Source organism: Notechis scutatus, chromosome 12, assembly GCF_049901735.1.
Source record: "Notechis scutatus isolate UNSWTSFEM ecotype Mainland chromosome 12, rNotScu1.2, whole genome shotgun sequence".
Taxonomy (NCBI): domain Eukaryota; kingdom Metazoa; phylum Chordata; class Lepidosauria; order Squamata; family Elapidae; genus Notechis; species Notechis scutatus.
The window spans coordinates 12380615-12400760 of record NC_142020.1 but is presented as its reverse complement, the minus strand read 5'-3'; the positions used below and the strand labels follow the sequence as shown (position 1 = coordinate 12400760).

The following is a 20146-nucleotide window of genomic DNA, read 5'->3' as shown; positions in this document are numbered from 1 at the left end:
GACACTGTGGTCTTCACTCTAAAGACAGCACTGAGGACAATGCTTCAGTGAGATGTCCCAATCTAATGATGCTTAACTCATAGGAATAATTAAGTTGGGTAGGAGAAGGATAGACAGAGCCTGGAGGTGGAGTCAAGAGAGTAATCGACCTAGAGTCATTACATTCCCACAACTCTCTTGAATGCTGTTAATTCTTATCTAGCATCAATTTAGGGCTGACTGTTACTGGCTATATTCAGCAATAAATCAGTAGATAAATCACTTTTTTTCAGCACTGTTATAATTTCAGTTACTAAGTAAATGGTTGTAAATCAAGTACTATCAGTAATCTCGAAAATCTTTGCTTGTCCTATGCCACCCATAATTCTCTATATCATTGTCAAGCAGGTTATCTTTTGGACTTCTTTACAGTTTGGGTTTCTAATGTTAGGTACATTTTCAGCTGTCTCCCATTGTTGGTTGGACAGAAATATTAAATATTTAATGATGACCTGAAATAAATTCTCTTACACCCCAAAAAAGATCTTGATACGATTTGCAAAACCCCGCATTCCTTTAGTTTAAAAACTAAACTTTATTTGTTAAAACATTAAGTAGATTGTTTATATTTATTGTGGAGGGAGTATTTCTTTTACACTGGCAGATACAGTATATGGCCCTTATATATATTTCTTCCCCTTTTGGGTTTAGATTTCTCTGTTGTCGAATAAATATTTCAGCTTATGGCATGTGTGTAAGGCTTCACTTTGAGGTGAAGTGATGCCAGGTGTGAAAGATCAAATCCACCTGTGAAGGTCCAATTAATCTGATTTATAGCTTCTCATGCTTATGTACAGGCATATTCTCAACTACCCAAGCACCTGCTTGGAATTATTAGATAAGAGTCAACAGGATTAAAGGAGAATTGGACTTAGCTCACTTGTGGCTACGTAAGGATTCTAGGCTAATCCCTTATTTAACTCCACCCCGCCAGGCTCTGCCATTCCTTCTCCTACGGGTGGAAAACTACAGTAAGTTGGAGCTGTCCCAGGTCCTGCCTGGAATTAAAAATCCTACCTGTAGATCTTCTCCCCCACCTTAAAGCCATCTATGCGGAACTCCCAACTTTTCTATTTTTGGTTTTCCACCCCAAAGTCACTTCTCCCTCTTTCTGTCTTCTTTCCCCGCCTCTTTCTCAACATCGCGCAGCGTTACGGACGGCAGGATTCCGCAACGGCAGCTTGGGGAGCCGTGCAAGCGCTCCCTTCCGAAGCAACGTCTACCAACCCACCGAGATGGCGGTTGTCTTGAACGGTGGGACTGTAAGTATCAAAATGAGACGCGTAGAAGAAGCTACCCCTTAGGGGGAAAAGGCTCAACCGCTGCTTTCAACTCAGAACTTCCTTCGGTTGGATGCTTGCTGATATTGGGGAGCAGGGGAGAATGACGGGGGAGCGGGCGGGGTGAGAATGGGACGCAGGAAGCTTCAACCCACCCAAAGATGCAGGCAGGGCTGAATTCCAAATTCCGTTGAGCCAGTCAAGTCTTTTTTCTTTGCTCAGATTGTTCTCTGGGCACTAACACAACCACGCCACCTCTTCTTCCTTTCTTTCCGTGAGAAGGGAAGAATGATTTTATTCTGTCCATTTCCTCCAGTGGAAAAAAAAAATATCGGAAGGGTCACAAATGTTCTTCTGGTCTGAGAAACCAGAGATGACGTCTCTAGGAAAGCTCACCCACTTCTTTGTCCATTGAGCATTAACCATGGCTCCTTTTCCCAACCAATCACCGCCTCGTTTTTTGTTTTCTTTATAGATGAACTACCATCCATTGGTGGTGTCCTTCCTTTAAATTTTTGTGGCTTTGCAAAAAAAAGGGCCCTTCTCATAGAGTTCCTACCCACAGCAGCCAAGGTCCCAGATGATGGCTTCGAAAGATTCCTTCAAGATTCCTTATTATCTCCTTTGGGTTGCCTAGGGTCTGTGTTGACCAAGGAGCTGCCCAACCGCTTGATCCTATCCGCACTTTATTTCCCTCCACTTCTGTTGGCCCACCGGCGATGCTCTCTCCCTCCCCCCCCCCCACTCCACCCCAGCTGCTTAATTGCCATGATCATAGTTCTGCTACTGTGGCCTGCTTCAAAATGCCACTCATTTGGCTTCTGCTCCATAAGAGCTTAAGGTTCGCGTCCTTTTAAGTCGGCTGCTGACTCCATCAGGCAATGTTGCATTTTTTTTCCCCCTTTGCATCCTGTTTTGGAGGGGTGGGGTGGGGACCAGGGATGGTGAGAGGCGGGTGTTGAAAAAAAAACAACACCATACTGTTCATCTCCTCCAGACCCATATCAGCAGGAAGAATATGAGCCTCAGTTCAGCCAGCAGCAGAGGGCTATCTGACATGTCACTCCACGCTTGAAGTGTTTTGAATTGTGAACCATCCTCATCTCCCACCTGTTTGGCAGGTTTTATCTGCAGCAGTTGGCTTTCTGAAACTCAGAAGCCCACCTGCAACTCTTTAGCCCAGAGGTCTCCAAACTTGGCAACTTTAAGACTTGTGGACTTCAATGCCGGGAGTAGAAGTCCACAAGTCTTAAAAGTTGCCAAGTTTGGTGACCCCTGAAGTTTAGCCAAACCCCAATGAGGATATTTTGGGGCAGGTGGGAAGTTAAAAACAGAGCAAAGGGGGCTCTTATGTGTTGCTCAACTCATGGAAAGAATATCTCGTCCTTAGTAGGGTTCAGGAGTTAAAAATCTCTGATGAATTCAAGGCGGTAGAACCAAGCAAGCGAATAGAGAAACCCGAGGATTTGTTTTCATTATGAATGGAAGAAAAAGAGGAAAAGAAAGAGCACAGGCAGTCCTTGACTTACAACGGGTTCGTTTTTAGTGACGGTTGCAAAGTTACAACAGCACTGAAAAAAAAAGTGATTTCTGATTGTTTTTTTTCTCATGACCGTTGCCAGTATCTCCGTGTTCAAAATTCGGAGGCTTGGCAACCGACTCCTATTTATGACGGTCGCAGCGTGTCCCATTTTTGCAACCTTCTGACAAGCAAAGTCAACGGGGAAGCCAGATTTCCCTGGCTAACTTAAGCACCGCGATGATTCGTTTAACGACGGTGGCAAGGAAGGTCGTAAAATAGGGCAAAGTTTCACTTCCCAGCCGTCTTGCTTAGCAATGGAAAATGTTGGGCTCAAATTGCGTGGCCATAAGTCAAGGGCTACCTGTGCAAAGCAGAGCTGTGTAATGGGACTGAGTTTAAAGGAGGGATTTTCTCAACGCTCCAAAATGCTTAATCGTGGATGTATTGTCCTTATTTCCAGATTCCAACTGCGCCACCAAGTTACACTGGAAGACACCTATGGTGAAAAGCTTAGAGGTCATAGAGGAAGAGAGAGAGAGAGAGAGACAGAATCCATTAACAAAAATTGATTTCCCCCCCAATCCCCCCCACCCCCAAAAGTGTGTGTTTTTCAGAGGGAGGAAATCCATCGGTGTGTGTGTGTGTGGGTGTGTGTGGAAGGTCCTAGAAACCGATAGCTCGGAGTTCTTTTCTCCTTTTTTTTTTTTGTAATAAAACGAATAAACGAAACAAAAAATAAATATGAGCACTGTCAAATCGATAAGCTAACTATCAGGGACCTCCGCAAGGCGATAGAAGCTGACTGAATTTATAAAGTTAGACCTAAGCAACATTTCATATATATATATATATATAAAGGGATCCAGGATCCAAGAGAAAGTGTTTGGTTTGAGGAAGTGGGAAGGCTTTGGAAGGGGCAAAGGTCTTTAATTCATGCAATTGTGCTTTGTGTGTGGTTGTCCACACAAAAGGAGGCCTTTTGGCTTCTTTGCTACTCTCTGAACAGCATTCATGGGGGGTGGGGGCATTTAGAGCAGCGGGGGGTCTCCAAATCCAGCAACTTTTAAGACTGGTGGATTTCAACTTTCAGAACGCTGGCTGAGGAATTCTGGGAACTGAAGCTCACCCGTCTTAAAACTTTGGAGACCCCTGGTTTAGAGCAAGGTTTCTCAAGCTTGGCCCCTTTAAGACGGGTGGGCTTCAGGTGGGCTGAGGAATTCTGGGAGTCGGAGTCCACCCTGCCTTAAAGGGGCCAACTTTGAGAAACGCCGAATTAGAGTAAGCTGTGGAGCTGCAGTAGGGAACCTCGAGCGATGGGACAGGGTGTGCTACCCTCTTCACGCCCAAGGTGCTGGTGTGTGTGTGTGTGTTTGTGGGTAACCCAGATCAGGTGTCAACAGTGACCCAAAGTCAGCGGTGTCTTTGCAGGTGGCTCTGCTCTTCTTGAAACCCTACGAGCTTTCACCCAGCTCCTCTTCTCCCAAGAAGCAATACAGAGCAGTTGGCCATTAGGATGCGTTTGGTAGGACCAAGGAAACCGTCTGCCCGGATGACCAAGGTCACAGGGGGGCAAAGTCTCACCAATTGTATCTCCAGAAGGGGAAAAACTTCAGGTGCCAGACAGGTAGCTCAGGAGAAAGACCCATGGGAACGATCCCTCCAGGCTTCCCAAGAGTTTTCCCCCCAAAAAGGAAGATGGTGGATCACCAAATGTATTGTCCTCATCACGAATTCAAACCTGAGGTCCTTCTCGGGCCAGGAAATCCTCTCCACAGGGGCGACCTTAAACCGCCCCCACTCTTCATTCCCCATCCTAGTTGAACACTGAAGCCTCATGGACTGCAACCTTGTTTTGCACATTGATTGCCTTTTCTCGTGTGTATCTGGAACGTTGGGTTATTATGGCTGTTACTATTATTATTATTACTATTATTATTATTATTATTATTATCCTTCGATCGTTTTCACACGGACGTTGAGAATATCTTCCTCTCCTCTCCCCCCCCCCGCTCCTTTGTCACACAACACCCTAATTCTTTCTGCCTTTTCACATTGCTATGATTTCAGTGATGTTTGGTGAAGCATTCCTTTCGTGGGTGAGCATTTTAAAGCATGTATATCTGCCATTTTTACATTCGGCTGGCTAGCTAGCACCTGCTTTCTGCTTTCCTAGAGACTAAAAAAAGCAAGTCCTGTTGTTTGGTTGAGAGGTGTGTGTGTGCGTGCGCGCGTGAGCATTTGTGTGTATGTGTGAGAGAGAGAGAGAGGGAGGAGGGAGGGAAGGAGGGAGGGAAGGAAGGAGGGAGGGAGGGAGAGAGAGGGAGCGATCAATAAAAGCAGGACGGTATGAAATATCTCAAAGGATAGAATTCATTTTATTTTTTTGCACTTATTCTAAAGCGATTCGCTTTGTAAATGGGCTATTGACAGGGGCAGCAGAAATAAGATCGCCGAATCCTTCAGATTTGCAAAGCTGCTCGCTGGTTCTTAGAAAGAAAAAAAATGAAATGTAATCAATTGGTTTTTGAGGAATCTTTTTTTTAATTTTTCCTTTTCATGTCCCTGGTTTTTAATTTAACTAATTCTATCTGTTTCATCCTACTGGTTAATACACCCAACCTCACTGTCTCGGTAATAAATATATCTGTAGGGAATAAGGAGGTAAACTGTCCAAATGCTATTTTATATTATATGTCAGTTTCTTGCACTCAGAACTGTCCATTTTCAAAAGATACATTCTGTCTTCTCAGGAAAGATTTTGAATGAATCTCCCTCTGGCGTGCTAATTTTCTACATATAAATATTAGCAATAATAATAATAATAATAATAATAATAATAATAATAATAATAATAATAATAATCGTAGTAGTAGTATGATGTGAGGACATGCCATTATCTAATACCCTGAACCGAGTATTATTCTGAAAAAATCTTAAGATATTTGCTGTAGCACTAGTAAAGAGTCCATTTTACCTGTAAGTGGTTCTAAAGGCAATCTTTATTCGGACTGAGGTATAGGGAATAGGGAATATAAACTCCTTGCCCCATCAAATTTGGTGCACTTTAATGTTTTGCTAACATTGTTCCTTTTTCTTTTCTCCCTGTTAAGAACTGCTTTCTTTGTTTATGATTTATTTGAGTCTTGTTGTTGTTTGGCGGAAGGAAGGGCTAATAAAACACTGTTATTCATTTATGTATCCGCTCTAGTCAGCTCTGAATATCCTTGTTTAGTGTGGAAAAAAAGCAGAGTGTGAAAAAAACCTTGAAATAAATGTGACGGTAGACGCCACGTTGGTGCGTTTTGCAAGGCACAACCGTTGGCATCACCTGGCTTATTTAGGAGGGTAACGGGTGTAAAACCAGCCAGTATGTGCAACACACACACTTTTCTTTGTTCTATGAATTCTAAATTGCTCTTGTTGCCACGATCATTTTAGCAAGTTTAGTCTTTTTAAAAATTTGCCAAGTTAAAAAACAGCAATAATTTTTGTGGCCCACGCAGGCTTACGTACAAGAGGAAAAACCTGCATTGTTGCGTTCCAGGAATTTGCAAAATTTAATTTGATGTAAACCTGATTTCATTTTGTAAGATTGTGGGGAAACTGGATGTTCTCTTTAACCTCTGTTTAAAATACAAAGCAATATTTTTTAATAAGAGGGGCATTCATTATATATAACATTACTGTGGGTCTATGCAGGACAGAGATTTGATACGTGTGAAAATGGGGTTTTGAAACTATTTTTATTACCAAAATGCACATGATGAACCTGGGGTAAACAGTTGGAATTAATTACTTTTCCCAGTTGAATGTGAACAAGAGGAAAGAGATGGAATTGTGCTGTTTTTAACTGGAGGAAAAGACCACTTTTAGACGGTTCTGAGACTGTCCAATTTGTGTTTATTTTATTTTTTCTTTTAGACAAGGAAGGATTTAGCGGTCCTCCTTCCCGTTAAATCAATGGCAGTTTGGGAGCTTAAAAGACAGGGTTGGACTCCTTCTAACCTCTCCTGTGAACCTGGGCCATGCCTCCTAGTGGTGGGAGGCGTGCCAATAAAACTATAAGAAGGGATTATTATTTTCTCGAACTATCACTATTATCATTATTATTATCATTATTATTATTCTGTGATTTCTGATGTTTGCTGCTGCTGCTACAACTCTCCCCCCAAAACACCTCTTGTTACAAACCGTTTAAAAGACACCCTTGAGTTGCGTTGTATCTCTTTGTGTTAAAAGTTACAAAAAGTTGTATGGTGTTTGCTTTTGTTCAAAATGTAGAGCATCTGGGGAGGCACTTAACACACGGGAAGAGAAACTAGGAAGCATCAATATTATTCTGTGCTTTGTGACTGCCGATTAATGTAACTAGAAAAATACACCGAATTCCCCAACGTAGAAAAGCAGGCTAGAAGGCAATTTATACAGCAATTGGGGAAATGAGCTGGATCAAATTTCCACCACCAACCCCGGCAAATTGGGAAGGTACAATTTGAACGTCAGATGCAGTCCGAGCAAGGTTGCTTAAGTTCCATGCTGTATTGTTTGGCAGAAGAGTGGGTGGATTTTCCCTGGACTTCCAGAATTGGGCTGAAAACATCCAACTGACCGCCAGATGGCAGCAGAGAGGTAGAGTTTTCTGAGCTCTTTGCAGCCATCTAGAGGAGGTCTTGATCCTTGCAGCCCAGATTCCGGAGCTCCGGCATCAAATAGCAAACGCCACCCAGCGAAGGGTTGAAGGAAGGAGAGAGTTGGGTAATGTTCTGTAAGCTTGAGGGAAGGCCATTCTCCCCACGGAGAAAGCATGAAGAAAGCTTGTCTGCATAAAATGGGAGCCCCACCTCGTGCCTTCCTCCTTCTCTTCCAATTCTCGGGCTGACTCCGGCTGCTTGCAAACTGCACCTTCTCAAAGCCGATAGCAATCTTTCCAGTGACTTGTCACAGTGCTGGGGCCTAATAAAACATTAAGCATGCTTTCATTCTACTAATCTTGGTGCATGTCCAGTGGTCTTAACTTCCTGTCAGCTGCACCCCTTTTCCACAGCTGAATAGCTTGGAGGACCACGCATGAAATATATATATAGAAAGCAGGGCTGGCCAATCAGGAGGTTTCTGGCTTGACGTCATTGGCCCTGAGATATACCTCCATTTACATTCATCGACTGTCAATTTCCATTAAGCTTTCGTTCTGTGGGGATCAGCTGGGTAATGAGTTCATGCTCAACCTTCTCAAGTTTGGTGCAAAATCAGGAGTCTTGGACCCCCAGAATCCTCAGGAACATTGGCCACCCTGGTGGGGAATTCTGGGAGTTAGAGTCCATGCCTCTGAAGGGCATCCAAGTTTAGGAAAGAGAGTTCCACCATCGTGGCCGATGTTTGAGAAGGCCTGGATTTCCATGTCCGAATCCTAAATTAAGCAAGATGTTTTCCAATATTAACTGAGATCTGCTTTTTGGGAACATTGCTTTGGCTCATTTACTGCTTGAAGCTTCCGTTTTAACCTCAAAGCAGCAGAATCAGAAGCAATTGTAGCCTTGATTAGGAGATTTGAGAAAAAAAAACACATATATATATTATAATCTGACTACTCTTCTATCCCTATCAGATAACCCAACCGGTGCTTTTTATTAAAAAGACAAGTGCTCTCTTCTTCTTTTGATAATATATGTAAATATTTATTAAATGTATTAATGTGCTTTTTTAAAATAACGTTCTCTCCTTCCCTGTCCTGTTGACCGTTGCGTACCATTTCATATTCTACATCTTTGGAAAGGTTTTTGAGACAATCAATTGTGTATCATATGGACTTGTACATAAAGAGATATGAAATTTAAACTAAACAAAAAGGAGAGTTGTAAACCCTGGGCAAGAAAGATACATTTTATTTTCAAAAATGCTGTTCTTAATGAAGAAAATAAAAAAAATAAAGAATTACTATTTACTTACAATGGCCTGGTCATTATTTGTTTTTGTTTTTTTAAAAGTTTTGTTTTGTTTTGGTTAAAAGCTTTTGTGTGTCAGTGTTTGTGCGGTGGGTACAGTTCAATGAGCACAGCTGCAGTCGGCTGAATTTGGTCCCTAGAGATTCTTTTTTTTATTTTTACTTTATCCTTTCAGCTGCTAATGCTTCTAGAATTAAGGGGGAGGGAGAAAAGTACTTTGCATATTGGTCGGCCTAAAGCTCCTAGGGTGTTTTTCATAATAAGTTTGTCGTTAATTTAAAGGAACATATTCTTGGCGAGCACATCAGATGCTTGCAAACAGACTGCACACACTCGCTTTGTGACACAATTTGGGTGATGTTGAAATGGTTGGCAAGGATGACATGTTTTCCCTGTGTAGCTACCAGACAGCAGCGGTTCTCAAAATATTTTTTATCTCAGGACCCCTTTGCATTCTTAAAAATGCACCACTTCAGTTTATATGGCTTATATCTATTGATACTGTATTGAAATGAGAGCCAGTTTGGTGAAGGCACCAGGCTAGGAGATGGTGAGTTCTAGTCCTACCTTAGACCTGAAAGCCTGCTGGGTGACTTTAGACCAATCACCAGGAGATGGTGAGTTCTAGTCTCGCTTTAGCCATGAAAGCCAACTGGATAACTTTGGGCATTTCACTCTCATCCCAACCCACTTCACAGGGTTGTGGTGGTGGAAAAAAAAAATAGGAGGAGGAGGAAGGTGTGTTGGATCCGTTCATTGTCTTGGGTATTTATAAAAATAATAAAGGTGGGATACAAATAAATAAAATAGTTCTTGCATATTTAGGTCAAGGTCACTTCCCTTATGCCCTACACCAGCAAGCAGATGATTTGGGACCCTGAACCCATAATTCTGAAGAATACGACTATAATTCAAAGAGGCTGATGCATCTTACCTGGGATGAATTCTCTGCAAGCTTGGAACTGCTAAGCTGGTCCTTATTAATCTTTGCTTTGATCTCAGGTGTCTTTGACCTATCCACCATTAGAGTTTTCAAGAGATTTGGACTGGCCGCCTCAGAGTCTTCCAGTTTGGTTCCCACTGAAAATACACATTTTTGGTCTCTTATTATTAAAACCTTTTTTTGGCAGTCAAAAAATGGAAAATATTCATATGTGGATGTTTAAAATTGGGTCTCAATTCTTGGTGACTTCTTAAATCGGGAGTGTCCAACCCTGCAATGTTTTAAGACTTGTGGACTTCAACTCCCAGAATTCCCCAGGAAAGCTGGTTGGGCATTCCTGGGAGTTGAAAGTCCACAAGTCATGGAATTTGCAAGGTTCGACATCCCTGTTTTAGAGAGTCGCGGCGCTATAAAGTTTGAAAAGACTCGCACGAAGCCATAAGGTACGTTTCCAAGGCATTAAAACTGAATTTACGTTGCTCTGACTAAATAAAACTTACTACTGCTCTGTGTGATGCATGAACCTGGATAAAGGTGTCTTTAAAAAAAAAAAAGTCCCCAGGAAGATTTTGCATTTCAGACTTACTACGATCTTCCTGGCCATTTGGCATGCCTCTCAAAGCACAATTTCAAAGACACTTAGGCACACATAAACACATATACACGGAGAGAGAACTTGGAGCTCTGCAGCGGCATTGACCTCTCTGTGGGGTTTGGAGGGCTGCATTCTCAGCTGCTACTGACCAGATCCAATGTCCGTGCCCTCCCTGGCACCTAAGTGGCACTGGATGCAAACACACTCTTTTAACGTTCAGGCTCACGCAAGCACAAATCACGTGGCTTGATTTTGAAAGGATGGGTCATGATTTTGTACGGACATGGATAGTGGGCGGAGGCTGGTCAAGGGGAAAAAAAAGACCAAATTAAATGAAAGGCTATCATTTGGTATAAACCAGGGGTGTCCAGCCTTGGCAACTGTAAGACTTGTGGACTTCAACTCCCAGAGACTTGTGGGCTTCAATTCCCTGGCTGGAGAATTCTGGGAGTTGAAGTCCGTAAGTTTTAACGTTGACAGGTTGGACATCCCTTGAATAAATCCAGATATTTCTTTAAAAAAAAAATTATTGTGCTTTTCTCCTTAGTATTAATCACAGTTCCAATTGTACAACATCGATATATATTGGCTATATCAATTCCCATCATACAGTATAATCTCTTTTGACTACATAATGATAATAACTATTATTTTCTTACTTATACCATAACACGCTATTACTGAGCTTCTTAGATGACGTAGGATAGACAATTATCAGGCAGACTTCAGCCTCCACAATTCTCACGTCCTTTGGGAAGATATTAGTATTCCTAAAGTTAGGAGAAGAATCTCAAGCATTCGAGAAGGAGAAAGCCGCACGCCTGTTCCAACGCACGACACATGCTCATTGATACGTTTCCACCCTGAACCACAAAGTTTCAGGAAAGAGAATGGCAGCTTTTGTGCACATTTTGAATGAAGGCTGCTGTTTGCAAAGGACAGATGTGCCATTGTCTGGGTGGTGTGCAGGGGGGAAAACTCCCCCTGAATAAACAATTTTGTTATCATGTGATGGGCCACAAAGGAGCAGGCTTATGAAATCCCCACAAAGTTCAGTCTTGGGTCTGCCAACTCATAGTGAGTAAAAAAATGCCTTTAAAAAAAAGGAACGGTTCTTTTAAAGAAACACAGTGCAAGCAAAAGGGAAATATTTTCCTTTTCATCTGATCATGTGAGAGGGGATTTTTTTGTTTTGCAAGTTGAGGAGGGACGGGAAAACCTTTCCATCATTGCCATAACTTCAGGGAGAGCTGCTCCAATAAACAGTGAGTGAATATATCTGGGATTAAGGCACAAGGCCCAGTTGTCCTTGCAGAACAATGCTAGCACACAAGGGATGGACATCAAGTGCAGTCATGATGTGCTTCTTATGCAAGGGATGAAAAACATGTTCGCCTATGTCAAGAAAAAGAAAGAAAGAAAGAAAGAAAGAAAGAAAGAAAGAAAGAAAGAAAGAAAGAAAGAAAGAAAGAAGAAAGAAAGAAAGAAAAAAGAAAGAAAGAAAGAAAGAAAGAAAGAAAGAAAGAAAGAAAGAAAGAAAGAAAGAAAGAAAGAAAGATTTTCTAACCCCTTTGTTCTTTGACATGTACTGGCTTCTTTCAAGACTGCACTTTTAAATTGCAAGAACATTTTACAGATTCTTAGGAAGACAGATACGGGGAGATTGAGAGGGAGAGGAAGGAGGGGGTGTATTTCTGTATTTCTCTAGTTACATCACTTCTTTTAGGTGGTGGTTATTTATTTTCCCCATCTTAGAATAGAATAGAATTCTTTATTAGGCAAGTGTGATTGGACACACAAGGAATTTGTCTTGGTGCAAATGCTCTCAGTGTACATAAAAGAAAAGATACATTCGTCAAGAGTCAAGAATCATCAGGTGCAACGCAATGATAATCCAGTCAATAGAGAGTAGAGTAGAGTAGAGAGAGTAGAGTAGAGAATAGAATAGAATGAATAGAATGGAATAGAATGAATGAATAGAATAGAATAGAATAGAATAGAATAGAAATAGGAATAGGAATAGGAATAGAATAGAATAATAGAATAATAGAATAGAATTAGAATTAGAATAGAATAGAATAGAATAGAATAGAATAGAATAGAATAGAATAGAATAGAATAGAATAGAATAGAATTCTTTATTAGGCAAGTGTGATTGGACACACAAGGAATTTGTCTTGGTGCAAATGCTCTCAGTGTACATAAAAGAAAAGACACATTGTCAAGAGTCAAGAATCATCAGGTGCAAGCTAATAACAGTCATAAGTACAATAAGAATGGAATGGAATGGAATGGAATGGAATGGAATGGAATAGAATAGAATAGAATAGAATAGAATAGAATAGAATAGATAGAATAGAATAGAATAGAATAGAATAGAATAGAATAGAATTCTTTATTAGAAGTGTGATTGGACAGGAATTTGTCTTGGTGCAAATACTCTCAGTGTACATAAAAGAAAAGATACATTCGTCAAGAGTCAAGAATCATAAGGTGCAACGCTTAATAATAGTCATAGGGTACAATAAGCAATCAAATCAAACTAGGAAACAGTCAATATAAATTATAAGGATACAAGCAACAAAGTTACAGTCATACAGTCAACAAGTGGGAGGGGATGGGTGATAAGGAGTGATGAGAAGGTTAATAGTAATAGTAGTGCAGACTTTGTAAATAGTTGGACAGTATTGAGGGAATTATTTGTTTAGCACAGTGATGGCGTTTGGGAAAAAACTGTCCTCGTGTCTAGTAGTTCTGGTGTGCAGGGCTCTATAGGCTCATTTTGAGGGATTGCAAATCTTGATTGCAAATCTTTCACTTATACACGAGTTGAATTTCCAAGCGTGGACTATAATCCAATGGACTCTAACAGATACTGTTGAGAAAAGCTCATCTGAACTTATGAATTTGCCTAACATTTTCAGTTGGGACACTGACCTCTTGAGAACAGACCATTTCAACCTAATTACCTTTCTTTTCTTGATTGGCCCAGAATTCTCGGACACGTTTGTGAATGTTCTTTGTCTCCCTCAAATGTTTTTGCCACTGGCGTAATTCCTGAACTTCAGGATCACAACGGACCTAGAAATGGGAAATGTACGGGCCTGGGTAAGAAACTCTGGAGGTATCCGTGGAGTCAATCTCAAAGGTGCTTTTTCAAAAAGCAAATGGGCTATTTTTTTCCCCTTGAAGTTGTTTTGCTTCTCATCCAAGAAGCTTCATCAGTTCTGGCTGTATGGTAGGCAGAGGGAGTGGAAGGATAGCAGAACTAATCTATTCCCCCTCACCATTCAGCCAGAACTGATGAAGGTTCTTGGATGAGAAGTGAAATTTCTTCAAGGATAAAACAATGTCTACTTCAGCTTCAACTACAACAATATAAGAGCCCACAACAGATACAAACTCAATGTAAACCACTCCAAACTTGATTGCAGGAAGTACGACTTCAGTCAATGCCTGGAATGCACTACCTGACTCTGTTGTTACACCCTCTAACCTCCACTCCTTTAACCTCAAATTATCCACTATTGACCTCACCCCCTTCCTAAGAGGTCTGTAAGGGGCATGTATAAGTGCACCATCGTGCCTCCCGTCCCTGTCCTATTGTCCCCATTTATTTGTACCTACTTCCTGTATTCATACTCATGTTTATTCTTATACCTATTATCTTGTAAGTGATTGACAAATCAAATAAATAAAAATAAATAGTCCAGTTGCCTTCTGAAAAAAGCGCCTTTGAGACAACCATGACCTGGATGACTGAGAATCTCCAGAGATATTTAGGAATGATATTTTCCATAGAGAAATCTCCATAGACATGTTGAGTCAATATTAAATAGCCTTCTTGAGAACATGATGTCAACTCCCCAAACTCAGTTCTCTATTGATGACATTAAGTACTGTATTTAGATGCCTGGCCCATGCAATCACCAAGAGGCAGACACGACAGAATGGATACCACCACCACCATCATGTATTTGGGAGTGACCAAAAGCCCTTTTTCAAACGTCAACTGAACTTCATTTTTTTCTTGAAGAGGTTTCGCTTCTCATCCAAGAAGATTCTTCAGCTCATGAACCCGGGCCCCAAAGGTGCTTTTTCAAAAGGCAACTGGACTTCGTTTTTTCCTTGAAGACATTTTGCTTCTCTTCCAAGAAGCTTCTTCAGTTCTCTGAAGAACTGAGCAAAACCGAATAAGCTTCTTAGATGAGAAGTGAAACATCTACAAGGAAAAAAAAAACCCGAAGTCCAGATGCCTTTTAAAATAAGCACTTTTGGGACAACCATGGCCTGGATGACTGAGGATCTCCACAGATATTTAGGAGTGATATTTTCTAACTGATTGGTACAAAGAAACCCGAGAGACAACAATGCATCCATTTAACTTCTGGCTGCGGAGTGATCTTTGGGGATCTTCCTTTATCCACCCGCCCACCCATCCATCCACCTCCCACTCTCTCTCTAATTGAACAGAGACTCATCAGGACAGAATAAGCTACCAATAGGATTACTTCTTATAATGGAAACTATCGGATGTCTGCTATGTCTGGCTTAAAATAGCAAGAGGAGTATATAAGTAGCAAATCCCCAGCCGTATCCTTTTGGTTGACCTTCAAATCCAGATTGGGAGGATGTGTCTCAGGCAACCCTCTCTTTCTACTCTCCAACCCCATGTGCCTTCCTGTGCCGAATAAAAGCAGGACAACAAAGAGCACACTAGGTCACAGCAATCAATCCCCCCCCACCCGCCCACCAATCAATCAACCAACCAAACATACAACTTCTCTAGTAGAGGATTAGAGCAAAGGCGCTTTAATCCACGCTATCATGTTTCCAGCAGAAGCTGGACAGAAAATCCACAAATGGGACATGCCAGCCAGAGGTCCTCCTCTTACAGTCCTCCACTGGGCTAGTTTTATCTCACATGTTCTATGGGCTTACTCTGTAGCTGTGCCTCAGGTGAGCCTATTTCCTTTCCCAATGTCCCAAGCTGGTTTTGAGCCTCCAAACTGAAGGTCAACCAGAAGGAAACAAGTTATGGCCACCATGTTGCTACAGTGGCCATTTTGCTGAGGCTGCCTTCAACGTGCTTTTGAGTCTCCCAATTTTTTCCGGCAGATCTGACTGATTTAGAGCCTCAAAAGGTATGCCAGGACACGGATTCGTAGGTAAAACAACTAAAATCTTGCAACGTTTAGCTGGCAAAAGTCAGGGGATTGGGCATGGGTGTGTGTTTAAAGATTATTTATTTTTAAAGGACTTTGGGGAGGACTTCAGGAGGAGAAGTTGGGATAGGCAATTGCCATCTCAAGGACAAGAGTTAGAAATATAAGAAGGCTGTCCTCTCATAAAACATCTTTGTGTTTTCTTAGCTCTTCACTGCCTCTCGTTATGACTCATTACCCTTCATTTTCCTCTCCTACACTCTCTTTTTCTCCTTCCTTTTCAAATACCAAGTATCCTGTTCTTTGCTTATTCTTCTCCCCCAGTTTGCTGAGTCCTTCAACCTTGTGACATGTGTGGTTTTAATTAGATTATCATCTGGACCAATGTTTCTCAATGCTGGTAACTTTAAGATATGTAGACTTCAATTCCCAGAAGTCCACAAGTCTTAAAGTTGGCCAAGGTTGAAAAACACTGCTGTGAACTAAACAAGACAAGGGACAACGTGACTTGAAGATGTTCTTGGCCCCTGATCATATCTGCTTTTGAACATCTAGCATTGTGGGAAACCAAAACTGAGTTTTGTACCATCAGCAACTTTCCTCCCACAACCATATCGCAACTGACCAATGGTTGCTATGCAAATCCGTAGTCCACCTGCATCTTTGTAGACATTTATAGCACTTGGCGTTGAAACCCTAAACAGGGGTTCCTCTTGAGTCTGCTGCCTGGAGGAAACATCCGGCAAATTATAGAGGGGTCTTACCCGATAACCTTTCCAGAAGGTTTGGATGATGTGGCTGGCATCTTTCTCAGTGAGCAGAAGAGACAGAGGAACGGGAGGCCTAGGACTAGAGAAAATATTTCCATTTCAAAATCATGCATCTTTTCTTTATTATTATTATTAATTATATCCCGCCCGTATTATTTTTACAAATAACTCAAGGCGCATCCAACACGTCTTCCTCCTCCTGTTTCCCACACCACAACAACCCTGTGAGGTGGGTTGAGCTGAAAGTGAGGGATTGGCCCAAAGCGATCCAGCTGGTTTTCATGGCTAAGGCGGGACTAGAACTCACCGTCTCCTGGTGATTGGACCAAGATCACCCAGATGGCTTTCACACCAGAGGTGAGACTAGAACTCCCAGTCTCCTGGTGATTGGAACAAAGTCACCCAGCTGGCTTTCATGCCTAAGGCAGGACTAGAACTCACCATTTCCTAGTGACTGGCCTAAAGTCACCCAGCTGACTTTTATGTCTAAGGTGGAACTAGAACTCAGTGTCTCCTGGTGATTGGCCTAAAGTCACCCAGTTGACTTTCATACCTAAGGTAGGACTAGAACTCACAGTCTCCTGATAAATGGCATAAAGTCACCCAGCCAGTTTTCATGCCTAAGACAGGACTAGAACTCACAGTCTCCCGGTGATTGACCCAAAGTCAATCCTCCATGATGTTTACATCCCATCATTTTCCCGGGAGAAATACAAGCTCGCCCTTCCTAACATTGCAGTACGAATTCCATCCATGCCGGCCCTGGGCTTCGTTTTTCAAATCACAAGGCTCTTTCACAGGGGAACCGATCCAAGACTAAAGTAGGAATGGGACGTAGATCACTCACGTCCGACGGGGAAGGGCTTCGTGTCCAGAAATCCAATCGGCGGAGACCTCACCCATTTCCAGTCCAAAGGAGCCGAAGTCACCCCAAATCCATTTTATCCACTGGAACAGGGGTCCCCTACCTTGGCAACTTTAAGACTTGTGGACGTCGACTCCCAGAATTCCTCGGGCCAGCTATGGGAGTTGAAGTCCACAAGTCTTAAAGTTGCCAAATTTGGAGACCTCTGCACTGGAATATTAGTAATTGACTTTAGGTGGAAGGGAAATAGGATATCAGCAGGCACAGGAGTGAACTGGGCAAGAGGGAGTGAATTATTTGGGGCAGGAGACAATCCCAAACTGAATCAGCTGACGAAGCAGCTGTGCAGGGAATGTGCGAGGTGTTGCTGGTTGCAAAAAAATAAATAAATTACAAACGCTCCCTGTGGAGCACCGGTCAATACAGCAAAAAGGCTCTGTCTCGTGTGCAATTGGATTTCCCAGAATGATCTGGCACCGCTTGGATGCCCTCGAGGGGCCAAGTTTTCAGCCAGAAGAAGCAGATAAATCTAACGCCGGGAAGAAAAAACGGGACAGCAGCTAGATTAATGATCGACGTCAGTGTGGTATCTTCTTCTTTATGGCATTCACTGAGGCAACTTGGTCAAAATAATGCCGGGAGCCTGGAGATCTGTTTGGAAAAGGTTTGCCAGAAATATGAAATAAATAAATAAATAAATAAATAAATAAATAAATAAATCAGGCGGTTTGCAAAAACACTGTTTGGTAAAATGAGCCAATTAGGGATTCTGTCTCGGGTTTCCTGACCTTGCCTCCCTCGGCGGAGGGGGACTCTCTATCGGATGCAACATTTGCCCCGAGATCTCCCCCGTACAGATCCCTTGATCTGCCATCCCGCCCGCCATCCTAGCGTACAGATCCCCTGGGTGGACAACTCGGCTTGTTGATGCAAATCGAAGATGCCAGGCGCAGCTTGACGTTCATTGGGGTTGACAGGCCAAAAGCTGCAGCCCTGCAGGGTTTCTTGTGCCGATGTTTCGAGGCAGCAGAGCAACCCTCCCTGCACGTTCCCTTCCCTGATTTGGGACAAGTGCGGGGGGGGGGCGGGTTGACGTGGAGACACTGGGACACGGTTGGGATGTGTTCATTTTTTATTTTATTTTTTTATTTTTTTTTTGGGTCTGGGATTTCTTTCTGGGGGTTGTTTCCGAGGGCTTAGCCAAAGAAGAGTCTGCTCGGAATTTAGGGACAAGCTGCTTGACAGCTTTGTTGACGGGTGTCTTGAATTAAAGAAAGGGAAAACAGAGACAAAGCAGCAGCAGCAGAAGACCTGGAAAATAGCGTGCAAACTCGAGTGGCCCAGATGGGAAGGGAGCTGCTGAGGCTTTTCGGTTCTGTTGGAAAGGGAAAACAGCAGAGGGTTTTGCAAACAAAAAACAAAAAAGGGACAGAAAGCCTCTTTTTTAAAATAATAATAATAATAATAATAATAATAATAATAATAATAATAATAATAATAATAAGAAGAAGAAGAAGAAGAAGAAGAAGAAGAAGAAGAAGAAGAAGAAAGAAAGAAAGAAAGAAAGAAAGAAAGAAAGAAAGAAAGAAAGAAAGAAAGAAAGAAAGAAAGAAAGAAAGAAAGAAAGAAAGAAGAACTGGGAAGGGTAACAAAATACAAAGACCTGTAAGTAGAAATGGAGTGACCGTGGCAAAAGAAAGAAAGCAAAGGTTTGTGCCAATAGCAACAGGCACCTTTGGTGCAATCCCCAAACATCTGGAGCGCCAGATAATCGGCATTGACGCAATCCCCATCAGTCAATTGCAAAAGGCAGCTTGACTTGGAACAGCTTACATCCTGCAACGATACCTCTAATACCATCAAACATCAATATTTGCCTATCCCAGGTCCATGGCTGGCTGGGGGATTCTGGGAGTTGAAGTCCATACATCTTAAAAGTTGTCTAGGCTGAGAAAGGCTAGTATAAGCCCAATAAACTTTCTGCACTTCTAAATGCCTCCGATCCAGTGTGGACATGGCTTGAAACCCAATCATGAATTATCTTCTCTCCCTTTTTCACTTCTTCAGTTTTCAATCCGTTTGTCTTTAATCCATTGTCTGAATGCAACAAAAGGCCATTCCAAGTTATTCTGTCAGCTTTCAACGGTTGGATTGTTCATCTTTATTCCGTGGTTAATTTCAAGCTGCATTTTAATTTTATTTCTTGCGGTCTGCTTGTTTTAAACCTCGTTAACCCCCTGGAGATTTTCCTTGGAGAAGGAAGACGGGAGTATCATTCAACCGTGCAAACAAATACAATTTTAGAAACCGTGTTACGCACACCTTGGCTTTCTTGTGTGTTTTACAGATCAAGACTTCTTTAAATAAAGAGAGAGGAATCGGTAAGCATCCTTAGCATTATGCCCTAGAAGCCGGCCCAATATCAGGGACTTGAAAAGGAATGATTAGGGTACCAGCTGGTGTAAGGACAGGCAGATATTCAGAAACAGAATAACAGAGTTGGAAGGGACCTTGGAGGTCTTCTAGTCCAACCCCCCCCTGCTCAAGCAGGACAAATGGTTGTCCAATTTCTTCTTAAAAACTTCCAGTGTGGGAACACCCACAACTTCTTTTGACAAGTTGTTCGCTGTTGGGAAATTCCTCCTTAGTTCTAAGTTACCTCTCCTTGATCAGTTTCCATCTGTTCCTTCTTGTCTTGCCCCCAGGTGCTTTGGGGAATAGGCTGTTCTTCTTCTTCTTCTTCTTTCTTCTTCTTCTTCTTTTTCTTCTTTCTTCTTTCTTCTTCTTTCTTCTTCTTTCTTCTTCGTCTTCTTCTTTCTTCTCCTTCTCCTTCTCCTTCTTCTTCTGGCAGCCCCTCAAATACTGGAAGGCTGCCGTTGTCTCTTATCATTCATCAGACCAAGTGAATGGCAGGGGAAAGGGAATGCAAAGCCACTCAGCCATGCGAAATTAGCCCTGAGGGTCAATTGAAAACTAGCAGGAGGGATGGGAGCTGTAAAGGCGACCCAGACTAGCAGACTTGGGG

At 42.2% G+C, this 20146-nt stretch overlaps 2 protein-coding genes across 4 annotated transcripts in view; one reads left to right on the top strand and one right to left on the bottom strand.

Moving 5' to 3' along the window:
- GPRC5B (G protein-coupled receptor class C group 5 member B) overlaps positions 1 to 8789 on the top strand; it is an 18484-nt gene extending 9695 nt beyond the window's left edge. For 2 of the 3 annotated variants that reach the window (XM_087942133.1, XM_087942134.1), the window contains exons 3-5: positions 1189 to 1301; positions 3302 to 5091; positions 5141 to 8789. In XM_087942133.1, coding sequence (XP_087798259.1) covers positions 1189 to 1301; positions 3302 to 3346 — 158 coding nt within the window. In that variant the 3' untranslated portion in view covers positions 3347 to 5091; positions 5141 to 8789. Of the gene's footprint in view, positions 1 to 1188; positions 1302 to 1794; positions 2293 to 3301; positions 5092 to 5140 lie in introns of those variants that run through there. The other variant, XM_087942132.1, reaches the window with a different exon arrangement.
- Positions 5198 to 20146, bottom strand: part of IQCK (IQ motif containing K) — a gene marked incomplete at its 5' end in the record, with an annotated part of 26094 nt that continues 11145 nt past the window's right edge. The window contains 4 exons of the mRNA XM_087942342.1: positions 5198 to 5327; positions 9718 to 9863; positions 13291 to 13402; positions 16251 to 16335. Coding sequence (XP_087798468.1) covers positions 5301 to 5327; positions 9718 to 9863; positions 13291 to 13402; positions 16251 to 16335 — 370 coding nt within the window. The remainder of the gene's footprint in view (positions 5328 to 9717; positions 9864 to 13290; positions 13403 to 16250; positions 16336 to 20146) is intronic.